The sequence below is a fragment of the Carya illinoinensis genome, chromosome 7 (assembly GCF_018687715.1).
Source record: "Carya illinoinensis cultivar Pawnee chromosome 7, C.illinoinensisPawnee_v1, whole genome shotgun sequence".
Classification (NCBI taxonomy): domain Eukaryota; kingdom Viridiplantae; phylum Streptophyta; class Magnoliopsida; order Fagales; family Juglandaceae; genus Carya; species Carya illinoinensis.
The window spans coordinates 39118939-39133219 of record NC_056758.1 but is presented as its reverse complement, the minus strand read 5'-3'; the positions used below and the strand labels follow the sequence as shown (position 1 = coordinate 39133219).

Genomic DNA, 14281 nt, shown 5'->3' with positions numbered 1-14281 from the left:
TAATTGAATAACCAGTGCAGCTAGAACGTCGATCTCAGTAACAGATAAAAAGAAAAACTGTGCTGCTCCATTTATCGACTTCGAGATGCATGGTAAGGTTACTGGAATACAAATTGATTTAGTAAGATAACTCAGAAACTGGCTAACATCGTTGTAATTTGTAATCTTTTATACTTAAAACTTGTGTTGGTGACGTTCATTTAAAGTTGATCAAGAAATCTGTCACTAATCTGTGGCTGTGAAAGATACCGGCATCTCTTGGGCAAGACAGTATATTTACAGTGCCGACATGGTCCTCGCTACACGGGATGCATGTAACGTGCAGTGTTCCTTATCTGCTACATCTGCGCTACTGATTTCTACAGTAATCGGGTATGGCATAAGAACCCAAAAACTAATGTTAATTAATATTGGATCATGCAGAAATATATTTTATTCTTTCAATCCGTGGCACCACCTACTAGTTTAATTCTTCCGTTTCCACAGTTGACTTCAATGCTTCCCTACGATTCTCATTGTTCTGTTATGTTGTACAGACACAGATCTTCCAACGAGCACATTTCAATTGTTCTCGATAACCTAAGCTAACCTGTCAGACTTATAAATGTTTTGGGGCAAGTGTTCTCAACTGGGCTTAATTGGATCGTCGAAGAGGAACAAATAAATAATATGCAGGTCTTAACCTTTCCCATGAGGCAGATCATAAGAACAAACAAAACAAAATCAGGGCCAGGATAAACGACCCCCCAGAAAACAATAAAAACACGACAAATAACAAGATTAAAACATTGCATAGATGATATATCTTTTCACAAGTACCGCTGGGCATAAAGTAATCTCAAGTTCTGCTCTGTATCGAAGCATTCCACATGGTAATGACAGGAATATACAGCGAGCACGCAATCATCACACATTGATCACTCCCTTCAATCAAGTCAAGGGCATAACCAGCCCCTGATTCATGTCATCATGCTGTTCCTGTTCTGTCCAATCATTCTAAAGCGCAAAGTACATGTTTTTTCATCCTTGAAAAGACGTGCTTAGGCCCCCAATGCATGATCTCTCGACCTTAAGTCAAATCATTCAGATAATTACTCCCATAATCTATAGTTGCCAAGATAAATATACATTCATTTTTTTTTTTTTAAACCCTGAATTCAGCAAGGGTAATTTGATCAGAAATCGCTATAATTATGCAGGGAAGTTCCATTTGGAAGTGACTTCAATAGTCAATTCACACAACAGCAGCACCACCGTATTTGTCGGACGAATTCAATGTCTTTCAATCCGAACCTCCGATTTAGCACCTCCTGAGTTTTAATGGGGACGAATCTATGTCGGCGACAATTAACGGAAGCACTGCTACTCGTCTTCATAATAACAAACTATACAGACTCTTCATAACAAGAAACTTTACAGACTCATGGACAACATACCAGCATAAGTTTTACCAGCAGTCTCACTAACTATGACATATAAATATAAGTACAAGATGCCTGTATATTTAAGTGCATTGATGGAGAGAGTTTTCATTCAACGACGAACTTCCTCAGCTGTGAGTTGAGCTTGCCCTTTCCTGTGACGGACCAAAACCAGTTCCTCAATTCTCTAGATTACACTAACAAAATCAGAGGTCTTTGCAAAAGAAAAAAGGCAAGCTGTACATCGAGGCACTCTTTGTTTTCAAGAGAACTGCAAAAGTTTCTGGTGAAATATTAAAGAACCCAATATCATAAAATCATTTCAAGAACCAATTCGTTACCGCTAACCCCATAATTTGGGGCAGAAGTTTAATTAAAGTAATTGAGAAATCAGTCTCAACTGCCACCATGAGATGCATATGCATCGAATTAACTGTTGTTTGAGAAATCAGTCTCAACTACCGCCACGAGATGCATATGCATCAAATTGACTATTGCAGACACGGTCCTCTTAATACTCTTATGCTCTATCGGCCAACAAGACGTGTCAGAAAGAAACAAATACCAAACTGACAATTGACAAGATCTCAAAAAGCATCTACATGTTACCGATAGTGCAGTAATGTCATGTATGACATGAAGAAATCAAATAATGAGCGAAGGGACAGACAACAGACCATGTCATGGGTAAGAATGTGACCTGTAACGGATGTAGAGTGACATTTTTTGTAAACCATGAGCTTCACCATCTCTCCATGCCCAAAAGTTTGTTCTTCAGATGCTAGTTTCCTGAAGAAAGCTCTTGGAGGTTTGATCCTTTCCTACTATTTCAGATGACCAATCTGTTGGCTCATTGTCTTGAAAGGTGATATTCTGCGTTGAAACTGCCGTGGTCACCCTTTTCATGTACCATGAAGATCCTGGAATATAATGAAACAAATAGTTCAAGTGATGATGAAACTCATTTTTAAACAAAAGTAATGGGGTATTTTCTACTTAACATGTGAATTATTTTTATATATAGTAAATTAATAAATATTTATTAATATATATAAATACTTATCAAAAAAAGTAATGGGGTATGGACTTCCTAGTGCTGACAGATGCATGGAAGCCCAACCATTCAGGCCATAACAGAACTTAGATTCATGGCAAAACTTCAACTAAGCATTAAATTGGACATGGAATGGGAAGATTGACTTAGCGAGGACTCCGGTCAGCTGAAGGATCGACTGACTTAACGGGCACTATGACATACTTCTCATTCAGACCCATTTTTTACCTCAAAATACTAATGGGGTGGCAAATCGTGTTAATAGATCGTGTTTGTATCCTGTCAAGACATGTACATTATATTTAATGGTTCAACACGAACACAACCCATTAAGGATTTCGTGTCAAAATATCAAACTCTATTACGACCCATTAAGATAACAGGTTGACACGACACGACCCATTATGACCCATTAGTGAATACAAAATAAATTGACACGATACGATATGACCCATTGCAACCTGTTTATATTAATGGGTTAAACAGATTCGTTAGTGACTCATTTGACCTGATTGATTTTATATAAATATTAAAATATAAATAATATCTTTAAAAAAATAAAATTATAAATTCATATATATATATATTTAAAAAAAAAAACCCAACTGTAAGTCTAAAATTACAATACAAACAATAAAAATACCAACTTTAAAATCTCAACAATACCAAATATGATCTACACACATGTTAAACATATTAATGTTATAATCCCAAATACGATAAAAACATACATCTAAACAAATTTAGAACTTGAAGAAGGAAGTGGATCATAAGTGTTAAGGGTTTTTTGAGTTTTAGGTCTTAGGGTATAAAGGGAAATCTCATTTTCTTAACGGGTCATAATGGGTCATAACGGGTTGACCCGTTAGTGACCCGATAAGCAATCGTGTTTTAACAGGTCAACCCGTTTTGATTCGAACCAGTTAAAACTAAACCTTAACCCGTTTTTATCGTGTCATATTTATATTGAGTTAATAGGTCATCTCACAAATTGCCACCTCTAGAATTTATTATACCATCATTCTCCAACTTCTTCGTTTTTCAGCCCATGGCCATTTTTTCTAACGAGTAGCCCGAAGTCATTTAATGTCCTCTATTTTCGTTTTGGTCCTTTTCAGTGATCTACTAGACGTGATTTTCCTTCATCTCTAATCTTCATGCTTATCATATATTATGCTATCATATGTAACAGTAAAAACCACACAACCACACAAAAATTTCTATTCTGCTATGATTGAGGAATCTAATCCTTACAAATATTTAGAATGTCTCTTATATGATGTCATTAATCCCAAACCATGTGGATTGAAAATGTCGCAAGGGTTAGTCATGCTTTCCTTACCTCTCTGGTATGACACCATATCGACTAACTTAAAAGAAATATGATATTCATGACCATCATTTCTCATAAGTCATGATTCCATTTGATTGCAGTCCCAAAAAAAGGAAGAAAAATACAGGTAGTACATGAAATAAGGAAGAGGAAAGTGAAGGAAACGAAAAAAGGATAAGAAGATGAACCATGATTATGGTAGTGATGCTAGGGTAATAGATGAGGTTGAGTTCTGGATGTTCATTGCAGCATAAGGCTCGAAGGGGTAAAAGAAAAGCTGAGATGTTGAACGGGATGTGTGGACCAATGATGACAAACAGGCAAAAGATCAAACTCTTTTCAGGCAAACTCTGTTTTTATAGAAAAAGAAACATGCAACTCCTGATAGAAATAGTAATAACCAACAGATGAATCCTACAAAAAAAAAAAAACCTAAAACACCCAATTGCAACCTGATGATAATCCTATTCCCAAATACTCCTAAATAAATTTGATTCTAACACAACTCTATTTCCTCAACTGCTCAGCCACCAATGGAATCCTTCTTAGAAATGACCTTTGCATTGCTTGTGGAGTCCTTTATGGAAAATTGCTTCGTCTGACAAGTCAGCAAGAGCAGATCAGCATGATTTCTATCACATGACTTGTCCGCTAAAACGAAATTGTAAACATCACCTCAAACGCTTGTTATGCAAACTTGATCAACCATGCAAAACTGCACGCTCTTAGCCCTTCTTGCTCTGTTGAAGATTTTTTTTTTTCCTTTTTCCTGTTTAATTTTCTTTTGTGTCTTTCAAACAAGAAAAAGCTTTCAACATTTATCAAACGTATCAAGAAGGCTGCCATTCATAAAATCATAAAATATTAGTTCAGTAGGAAAGTAACGTTTTCATCATCCACATAATTTCTTACATGTCAGGGAGACTCAGATTTTATAAACCCTTTAGCTCTCAATACAAATGCAGGGTAGAGTTCCTAGCAGCAGGCTTGACTCATCACTTGTTAATTTGTAAATTTTCAGCAAAGCCACATCTCATCCATTTCATTGTGGTTTACATATGCTTTCCTTCTTCTGTTGGAGAAAACTCCCTTCCAACCATGAAATAGTTATCATCCTTTTAGGGGGAAAAATATTAGTTTACCCAGAAAAGTGAGATGATTTGAGAATTATGATTTCAAGATGGGGTAATCTTCAACCTCAGAACAAAAATATTATGATCATCAATGGACTCCCAGTGTGGGTCACTCTCTAATTTTTCAACATGACCTGGACTTTGGTTTTTGTGCTTAATTTTGGACTCGTTGAAACCTGACTTCAGCACTTCACATAATCAGACTGCGTTATAAAAGTGATCTCACAGTGAGATAAACTCCCTTAATTTCTGTTGGAGTTCTCCCACATCAATTGTGGAAGAGACTGATGGTCAGTTTATAAGTGTGAAAGAAAACCTTACCTCTTGAGCTAGCTTTTAGAGTTGAGAGAGACCTAAGTACACTGGTATCAGGGTTAGGTTTACCAATAGCCTCGGCCCAACAGTCTGTGGGAAAAACAAGTTGTTGTTGCTCCGACCCAAGGACCGATGTGTGAGAGTAAGATTTGTGATGGTGCTAAACTCATTCAGCTGTGTGCTCTGGAATTTCAGGTTACATTCACCAATTTCGCCCCAAACCCAACTAATAATGGTAGATAATTTGGCCAACCCACAGATACATTTCATTCAGTTCATCATAACAGGAGCAATCATTTTAGTTTGCTCTATGCGTGTTATATAAAATGGTGAGCATCATTATTCTTCAAGGGAGAAAAGTAACTGGAATGCTTCGTTACTTTTCTCCCAACCCAGCCTTCCCCTCCTCCTGTGCAAGTGCGCACACAGAGTAGCACGCACACAGAGTAGCATGCACAGAGATTAAGACAAAGGCAGACATTTTTACCTGACATTTAAATTTGTAATAGGATTGCTTAAAAAAAATCTTATCACCAATGTACTAATGGGGAGGACATATTTGAAATGGGAGGTTTGAATAGTGAGTTAAGATGAAATGAAAGTTGAATAAAATATTATTAGAATATTATTTTTTAATATTATTATTGTTTTGAAATATAAAAAAATTAAATTATTTATTATATTTTGTGTGAAAATTTGAAAAAGTTGTAATAATTAGATGAAATAAGTTAAGGAATTTCTTAATCCAAACCGGGCAGAATTGCATAATAAATTGCTCTTTACCATTGCTAATGCAATTTGAAATCCATGATTAAATTTAAAAATAAAAAAGCAAATAGCAAACGGCATAGGATATGTAAACTATAGGTACCTGTAGGAAGAGGACTAATTGATCGAGGAGGATCAACCAATGGTGCATACATGTAGGTATCAGACTTCAGATACTCCCCAATCTTCTCGATTGACCTTTTGTTGTTGTTTTCTCTGATGGGTTCTCTCACTTCCGCTCCTAAGATAGCAAATTCCAATACATTGAAGCAAATATTTATAACAGCAATGCTATAATAAAATTGCAAACGCCGCATAATCGCTTTGGAAAAGAGTGAGGTTCACGATTAAAAAGTTAGTTTTTTTTTTTTACGTGAGTCTCATATTAATTTATTTTTTTCAAAGCGATTGCATGCCGCTTACACAACCACGACTGTAAATATCATTTTTCTATTTATAAAACCCCACAAGCAACACATTAAAATAAAACCCAAAGATAAAATCGAAAAGGGTAAAAAAAAAAAAAAAAGGGTAATTACTTTCAGCAGAAGAACGAAGAGTCCTAGATTGGGAAGAGATGAGAGGAGCGAACATGTAAGAATCCGATCTGAGGTAGTCTACTACTTTCTTGAGCAGCTTTTTCTTGCTACGTTTAGTGGGCTTTCTCTTCTGTACTCCACGCAACACTTTTTCTTCTCCATTTCCTGTTTGGTTCGGGAGAAACAAAACCAGGGAGAAAAGCGCTATCGCACACTTCCTATTTTTTTTCCCTTTCCTCTGCGTTTCGTAAACAAACTTTGGTGGTGAGAAAGTTTTGGCGGTTGGGAACGTTGGAAACAGGTGTCTGTTGCTAAGATCCTTTGGGTGTCGTTTCTGAGTTGAGTTTTCGAAGAGTCACGCGACACGTGGTGAGGGAAAAATTCTGCAACCGCTTAAGTGATAAATGTTTGGTCATAAATAAGAATATTAAAAATAATTTTACAACTACAAAGATACTTTCTTTTTTTTTTTTTTTAAATCATATCGGGTTATTTTTTTTGTTGTAAGACTCAATTGAGATTAATTAATCAATTTAATTTAATTTTAAGTTAAATTTAACATTCAAATATTCTATTTTTAAATTATTAAATTCATCTCAATTCAAAATCTTTTTACATGTAATATTCACAACTTTTTTTCAACTTGACACATTTTTATATATAAGACCCACAATATTTTTTCAACTTTTTATAAATAGTACTAAATCTATCTTAACATCTAAACACATCTAAACTTATTTTAAAGAGACTCACATCAATTACACAATCAACTCAACTCATTATTATTTATAAAAAAAAAAAAAATAGCTCAGTTCAACATCCAAACGCAATCCAAATGATAGAGTCACAAGTAAAACATAATAAATAGTTTTTAATTATCTAATTCAACATTATAAAATGATAAGAGAATAATGATAAAATGGATGATGAATAATATTACTCAATAAAAAATGTTAAAAGTATTTACAAAAAATTTATAAAAGATTTACATATTTAGGAAGCGTGAATATAAAACTTTTTTTTTGAGTTCATGAGTTAGTATTATCCATCTTTATTTTTCACATCCTCTCTGATATCAACTAAGCTTACTGATTCGTTTGGACATTGCTGGAACAACCTTCCAAAGCTGCATTCACTGATCGCTTCTTCTTCTTCGTTTTGGGTGAAATGGTGAAGGGTCATTTTCTCGTACGTATAAATGTGATTGTTAGTGAAGTTAGACAATCCTATGAATTATTTCAAGAGATTCAACAGCAGCAAATGCATGTATTAGTAGCAGATAGCGTCTGAAAAATCTTTTGCTATTTTGTTTGGAGCCAGACGTTGTAGGTGAAGCTTTAGGAGTTGTGGAGGCGATGAAACTTAATATCTGTATTGAGGAATGTCTTCTTTGTATTCAACATATATCGCGTAGACAGTGAACTATCATGTTCTTAATCAATGAATCATGTATCAGAGTATTCATTCTCAAAAACAAACATAAAAAATTCTGTTTTCAATTCGTTTAATGGGCATCGATAATATCAGTTATTATGCTAAAGTGAGAAAATAGTTTACAGACTGATTTTGCGTCTTATTTGATTCAGAGTTAGATATGGGCTTTTTCATACAACGGGCCCGTTTCTCATTAAGTATACACACAGATTGGAAGGAAATTTGGAAGGATATTCATATCCTCTTGTTTGATGGTACTAGACAATACATAAGTGTTTCACTTGAAGATTCCTAAAAGCCTCAGAAGTCTTTTCTTAATTTTTTTAAATAAAATTTTTAACAAAAATTTAAATCCCTTGTTCCTATTCATTTATTTTTTTACAGAAATAAGTAAGGACTATTCTTCATTTTGAGAAATAATTATTTCACAAAGTATCACAGATTTTTCTCATCAAAATACTAAGCCAAATAATAGAATAACTATTTTGGAGGAGTAGTTATGGCTTATATCAAACATTTTGCAGCGGAAATGGACTCCTACGGTAATACCCAGGAGGAGTACCACGTTGGTTGGCCCCGCCTCCCATTTTCTTAAAACGAGTATTTATTCCAAGGAGGAAAACACTAATATACCCTCACCCCTTGTCCCCTCAAAGTGACCACTAGTCACAATTTTTTTTATTTAATAATTAAGGAAATAATTTTAAGTGTATTGATGTATTTTTTATTTTTTAAAAATATTTAAATATATTAAAAAATGTAAAAAGAAGGAAAAATAAAAAACTGCCTAGCGGTTAGATTGAGCGGTGCATTCTGAGCAACAGAATAGCACCACTCAAGAAGGATTTTAATTTCCACTAGGGATTCGTGGAAATTATTTTTTTCATCCTGCAAGCATTGAGAAACTTGTTACTTATTCATTATATATAACTTGGTTCAGGTTGTCATTATTTCTCAGCTAGCTAGCTCCTTCGTTAATTAGTTTATATAAGTAGAATATTATAGTTGAAATATTAAAAAGGAAAAAGAAAAAGGAGTAAAACCAAGTAATGTTGATTGCATGCTTGCTTTGCTTGGTTTATGGAAGAAATTATGACATTAATTGATTATATATAACACGTACAGCTTATTTGGGTTGGCTTACAATATAATATTTATGCCACAATCTGCTTCCCAACTTTGTAAAAAAACATAAGTAGCTAGAGAAGTCTATATAAATTCGGTACAGCAATCGCCTCTTCTACCATTTAATTCCTTCCAAGTATTTGAGGTTGCACGTGGTACATATCAAACTTAATAATTAGCAGCTTGAAGACACGGGCCTAAGACCGTGTTTTAATGCTGCATTCCAAACAAGGTCGATCCGGTCGACGTCAATCGCCCCGACTTCATGGTGAGTCCAACCTTCAAGCAGATGAACCACTCCCCCCGCATGGCATGCATGCACTACTCCTCTAGCCATCGTATACTGCAAGTTATAACAGTACATGCAGTGGCAGCTAATTGTGAGCCAAAAGAAAAAAAAAAAATCTGAAAAAGATTTTAATCAGATTAAGAAGATTGTTGAGCAATTAAGTTTATAAATTGACTTGATTTTTTATGATGAAAAAGATTTTGTATGATGGATTCTATGTCATGCAACAAAAATAAAATGGTATTTACATGATGATGAGAGATCAGTGTGAGAAGTCCCCGAAAGACATCCGATCCCAATATGTTTTTATGCATGTTGGCCTGGGCCGGGAATGGAATCGTAACCCGGCCTTCTACTACCCGCCACAAGAATTGCATGCATGCGTTTTGTTTTCTCTTAATATTGTTACAAGGCATTTTCATTATGAGAAGAAATCAGAAAGACAGCACAAATTTATAATTAGTAGAGTGGTGCATGCATGCATGCTCACCTCGCAACATCCAAGCCCTTGTACATCGTCGGGTAGTCTCATGGCAGCAAGATCACCGTAAGTGCAGTCTCTTCTGAAGGAGAAGATGGGGGGAACCACGAATTGATGGAAGTGTGTCCCAGGTGGTGCCCAACTCTGTTCTCTTGGTGTGATCCATTTCCCAACAATCCATGTCTACAATTCATCACCAATAAAACATGCATATTTTACTAAAAATCACGCATATATATATATACTTCAACTCTAGACGCTTTTTCTTTCCTAAATTACATCATGTTAACAAGAAAATAATTCATAGCTGGACTTGGGCTAGCAAAAACGTTAGCTTTATATATATACCTTGCAGTTTTGTGCTGCTTGATACTTTGTCACTTGGACCAGGTAGTTCTGACAATCCACTGGAGCTTCCTTCTGAATTTTTTGAAATCTTTCTGCCGATAGAGTCAGCATCTGAAAATTTTCCCACCCAATCAGAGTTTAGGTACATAACAAGCTAGCCTTTCTCATCGAGTCATCATTGTGAATGCCAATATTTGCCGTATAGATATTGGGATTCCTTCTTAATTATATCAGTCAATTTTTTGGAGCATTTGTTTTTTTAAGGAAATTATTCAGCGAAACAACTAAAAGAGAAGAGAGAGAAGACTTACGAGGACTCTCACTCTCTTTCGGCAAAGGTAGAGAGCAATGGCCCTGCCAAGCTTGGAAGTAGCTCCTGTTAAAAATACCTCCTCAACATTCTTAGGGAGGTCGTTGAGAATAACTGCGGCGGTCAAGGTGTTTCCATGGACAACTCGAACGTTAAGATTCGGGTGCTTGTCTACAAACAGTGTTCCACCCCCGTTGAGTGCTTCATTCTGCACAGAAAATTTGAAAGAAAAAGATATTCAAGGTTCAATACTGATGGGAATAAGAAGATCAGTGCATGATTGATTATTTAAGGCTTTTCCAACTTATAATAATGGATTTTCTATATTAAAATGAATTTTACTGTTACCCTGAATATGGACATGGATTGTACATGATGAGATGAATACCAACCAACCTTATTCAATGCAGCAAGGCTAATGACTTTTATCCCAAGTTTATCTGCCCTGAGGATGGCCTGCTCAATGTGTTTGTTGATGCCCTCCCTAGCAAATGGTAAGAAATACTGCATAGTATAAAAAGCACCGGATGATTGAGATCTTTGTTAGCACAGATATCTATCTAATCAGCAACATAAAAATTAGCAGTAGAAGTGATTAATTGGGAGGAAAAACTTGGAATGTAAGCAGACCTGAAAGCCAAACCTGGGCACAACCCAGGTCTGGTGCAAACGGCCTGTGAGTTTGTAGAAAGAGTAGACAAAAGTTTTAGACCAAGCCCACATCATGAGCAACGCTAACAGTGTCAAGGGCCACAACGGGATTATGAAGAACCTCGGAGAGAATGGCAATGCTGCAAACGATCGGAAAACGAATGGTGCGTGCAAAGCCGCCGAGACATCCACAACATGGGCCAGGAAAACAAAATCCGGTACCCTTCCTGATTTTCCTGCATTCATATATTTATATGTGGGTATAAAAGAGTTAAAACATTTTTAGAAATGTGCCCACCTATTAATAATTGGGTTTCCCAGAAAAGTCTTGAAAAAAATGTGAAAAAGAGAGAATGGTGTTGGAAGTGTTAAAAAGGAAAAAGTTACTTTGCCCACTCCAATATATCGTTCAAGTCTACCGCTCAATAAAAGTAAGTGATTTTTAAAATGTTAATATATTTTTTAAAAATATTTAAATATATTTAAAAAAATATGAAAAAAAAAAAAAAAAATTTAACTGAGCCACAATGCCATTACTTTAGTACTTTCGAGTCTGAGAGGTACTTCACTTATTTCGACGATCCAGTAAAATGCACATGGATGGAGCAGGCATTAGTGGTGCATGGTTTGTGACACGTTTCCCCACATTAGATCTCAACCAACACCTAACTACATGTGGAGTACTGATTGGTTGTCTTTATTTTGTTGAAAGTAAGCCAAACCCACCTAGATTTGATCTTATTTTCTTGTGCAGCTCCCATGATTTGCCGTTGAGTGTCTTCCATATTGCATCAAAGAGAGGCATAAAGAGGCAGAAATTGGTACCCATCTCTGTGTGGTGCAAACTGTGGTATCTGCACAGCATGAAAAACTAGTGAATCGGTAAAATCCATAAGCAATATTATAAATTAAAACGGAAACAAAAAAGACTTCCCAATATGATCATGTTCACGAGGAAATAATCATTTCATTTGACGTCCGACAAACAGCAACTACACCTTTATATAGAACAACTACATGCGTGAAAGTAAATGCTACCTTACATATAGTTCCTTATTGTGAGGGACTTGATGATCTCTTTGGTAATTAGAACACAAATCGTATTAATTTTAGGAAATTAGGTACGTAATCATGTAAAGTTGCAAGAATCGAAAATATTAAGAGTGCACGTTATCGAATAATTAAATGCTTACGTTGGTGTATAGAGAAGATATCTAAGAAAGGGAATGGTCTTGAAAATTTGATACGGAACAACTTCAACATTGCAATGCCCCAGGCATCTCAGAAAATCGAAGATTAAAACGTAGGAATAGATTGTGATAATCGATCCATATCCCATTAAAGAAGCCCCCAGAATCGGAATTCCAATGATCACGGCTAGCATAAGATGCTCAGAAAATGTTGCAAGTCCAGCTGCAGCAAAATTATAAGTAAATTATAAATACCAAATTGTCGATCAATTGCATAAAGTTAATGACAGGGTAATAATTAGGAAGGGAAAAAAAATTATTATTGAGTTTTATCTTAATTTATTGCTGTCACCTGTGAAGGGCTGTGGTACAGGAGATGAATGGTGAAGTGAATGGTGATGGGTGAAAAAACTGTTCCCATGGAGTACGTATCTATGCATCAGATAATAAAGAGGTTCTGAAACAGCCATATGAAGTGTCAGGACAGCAATAAATCCTTTCGTGTTCCAGAAGGGAAGATTCGCAGGGAATGGAAACATGTAGGAGGCCATGGAGGCTATTAATGCTTGAAGAATAATGAAATTGTCCCTGTAAAAATAGAGTTTTAATAAGTTAATGAGAAACTGGATTAATTCAGCTAAATATCAATATTCGTCCAGATTGATTTCATAAATCATAAAGCTGAATTATTGATAGGAAAGTACCAGTCCCATTCCTTGTCAATCTGCTTGAAATCAACCCCATGTTCAATAATCCGGAAATTTCTCTTTAGGAAAAGCATGTTACTGTAAGAGCTCCATATCTGATGAATTAAACCTCTGAGTGCACATATGACCAGAATATGGAGGCACCAACTATATTCGGAGGCTTCCTGATCATGAAATCTTGAATACAGAACTTTCGCAAGAAAAGGTCCATATAGCAGATACTTCCACATACAAGAAAACATCATGTTAGGAAAATAAAAAAACACTCACAGAAGAGAGAGATAGAGAGAGGTTTCAATTCAAAACTCAATCGAAACTAGCTTTAACACTGAGCAGGGTGGAAACAATAAAGGATTTGTAATTTCATACCTTGAAGCAGCCCAAGTTCTCCCAGGGCCAAGCTGACAAAGGAGCAACCATTTTTCTCTACAAGAAAAGACACTCAAAGGACCGTCCCCTGGCCTTTCTCCTTATATATTTTGACAAGATATATATACGATCCTGTTGTTGCGATAGGTTCTTTTTTCTGTTTTTTGACGAACGTACACAGTATAATCTTTATAATGTGGTAGCCCAAAATAGCGATCGAGCTGAAAAGAAGAAGGATTGAAAAGAGGCCCAGGTGTCAGGACTCCCAATACTGCACAAAGAGTACGGGATCGGGGATCCCAGAGAGAGAGCGAGAGAGAGAGATAGAGATGCACTTACGTTTCCCAATTTGCAACTTCTTTCTAATTTGCTACTCGACTTCAAGGCCTCAAAGAGATGGATAGCCTTTACTTCTCCCACGCCTCAAGCCACCTACTTATAGCCTACAAGACATACGAGTCACATCCAACACACACTACAGTGAGACCTGTATTTATCTCCCTCTTTTTTGTCTTCATTCTTGACGTATAACTAAGTGTGTGTATATATATATGGAAAAATATAATTATAAATATAATAATGTATTAATCTGTACATTAATTTAATATTATTGATTAAAAAATAAATTTTATTAAAAATAATATTAATTTAACTTTAATATTAATATATATATTAATATGTAATTTTATTTATATATAATAAAATTATATATATTATACATATTCATGTCTGGATCAATGGAGCCATGGTGATGCACAGACATCAGCATTCGTCAATCATGGAGGCCGTGTGTATGTTTGACTTTCAACGCATC

General features: G+C 35.5%; 2 protein-coding genes and 1 long non-coding RNA gene across 3 annotated transcripts; all 3 read right to left on the bottom strand.

Annotated features, from left to right (window-relative positions):
- Positions 1 to 1069: 1069 nt before the first annotated feature.
- Positions 1070 to 6832, bottom strand: LOC122315134. Its single transcript, XM_043130904.1, has 4 exons — positions 6564 to 6832; positions 6128 to 6265; positions 2122 to 2341; positions 1070 to 1576 (listed from the first exon to the last, which is right to left on the bottom strand). Exons 1-3 carry the CDS (start codon positions 6616 to 6618, stop codon positions 2196 to 2198), a joined length of 339 nt encoding a protein of 112 aa, XP_042986838.1. The 5' UTR covers positions 6619 to 6832; the 3' UTR covers positions 1070 to 1576; positions 2122 to 2195.
- LOC122315135 lies at positions 4145 to 6121 on the bottom strand. Its single transcript, XR_006243950.1, has 2 exons — positions 4484 to 6121; positions 4145 to 4406 (listed from the first exon to the last, which is right to left on the bottom strand). It is a non-coding gene; the product is annotated as an uncharacterized LOC122315135 (long non-coding RNA).
- A 2242-nt stretch (positions 6833 to 9074) lies between the features above and the next one.
- LOC122317141 (very-long-chain aldehyde decarbonylase CER3-like) lies at positions 9075 to 13962 on the bottom strand. Its single transcript, XM_043134076.1, has 12 exons — positions 13807 to 13962; positions 13468 to 13688; positions 13096 to 13319; positions 12744 to 12979; positions 12395 to 12614; positions 11928 to 12055; positions 11181 to 11437; positions 10947 to 11054; positions 10552 to 10758; positions 10241 to 10351; positions 9902 to 10075; positions 9075 to 9465 (listed from the first exon to the last, which is right to left on the bottom strand). Exons 2-12 carry the CDS (start codon positions 13516 to 13518, stop codon positions 9298 to 9300), a joined length of 1884 nt encoding a protein of 627 aa, XP_042990010.1. The 5' UTR covers positions 13519 to 13688; positions 13807 to 13962; the 3' UTR covers positions 9075 to 9297.
- Positions 13963 to 14281: the final 319 nt, after the last annotated feature.

Coding starts and splice junctions, on each gene's coding strand:
- LOC122315134 (XM_043130904.1), bottom strand. CDS start 6,618: ATGTTCGCTCCTCTCATCTCTTCCCAATCTAGGACTCTTCGTTCTTCT. Junction 6,266..6,563: donor TCTTCGTTCTTCTGCTGAAA/GTAATTACCCTT, acceptor TTGCTATCTTAG/GAGCGGAAGTGAGAGAACCC. Junction 2,342..6,127: donor AATTAGTCCTCTTCCTACAG/GTACCTATAGTT, acceptor ATTATATTCCAG/GATCTTCATGGTACATGAAA.
- LOC122317141 (XM_043134076.1), bottom strand. CDS start 13,518: ATGGTTGCTCCTTTGTCAGCTTGGCCCTGGGAGAACTTGGGCTGCTTC. Junction 13,320..13,467: donor AGAACTTGGGCTGCTTCAAG/GTATGAAATTAC, acceptor TGTATGTGGAAG/TATCTGCTATATGGACCTTT. Junction 12,980..13,095: donor ATTGACAAGGAATGGGACTG/GTACTTTCCTAT, acceptor CTATTTTTACAG/GGACAATTTCATTATTCTTC.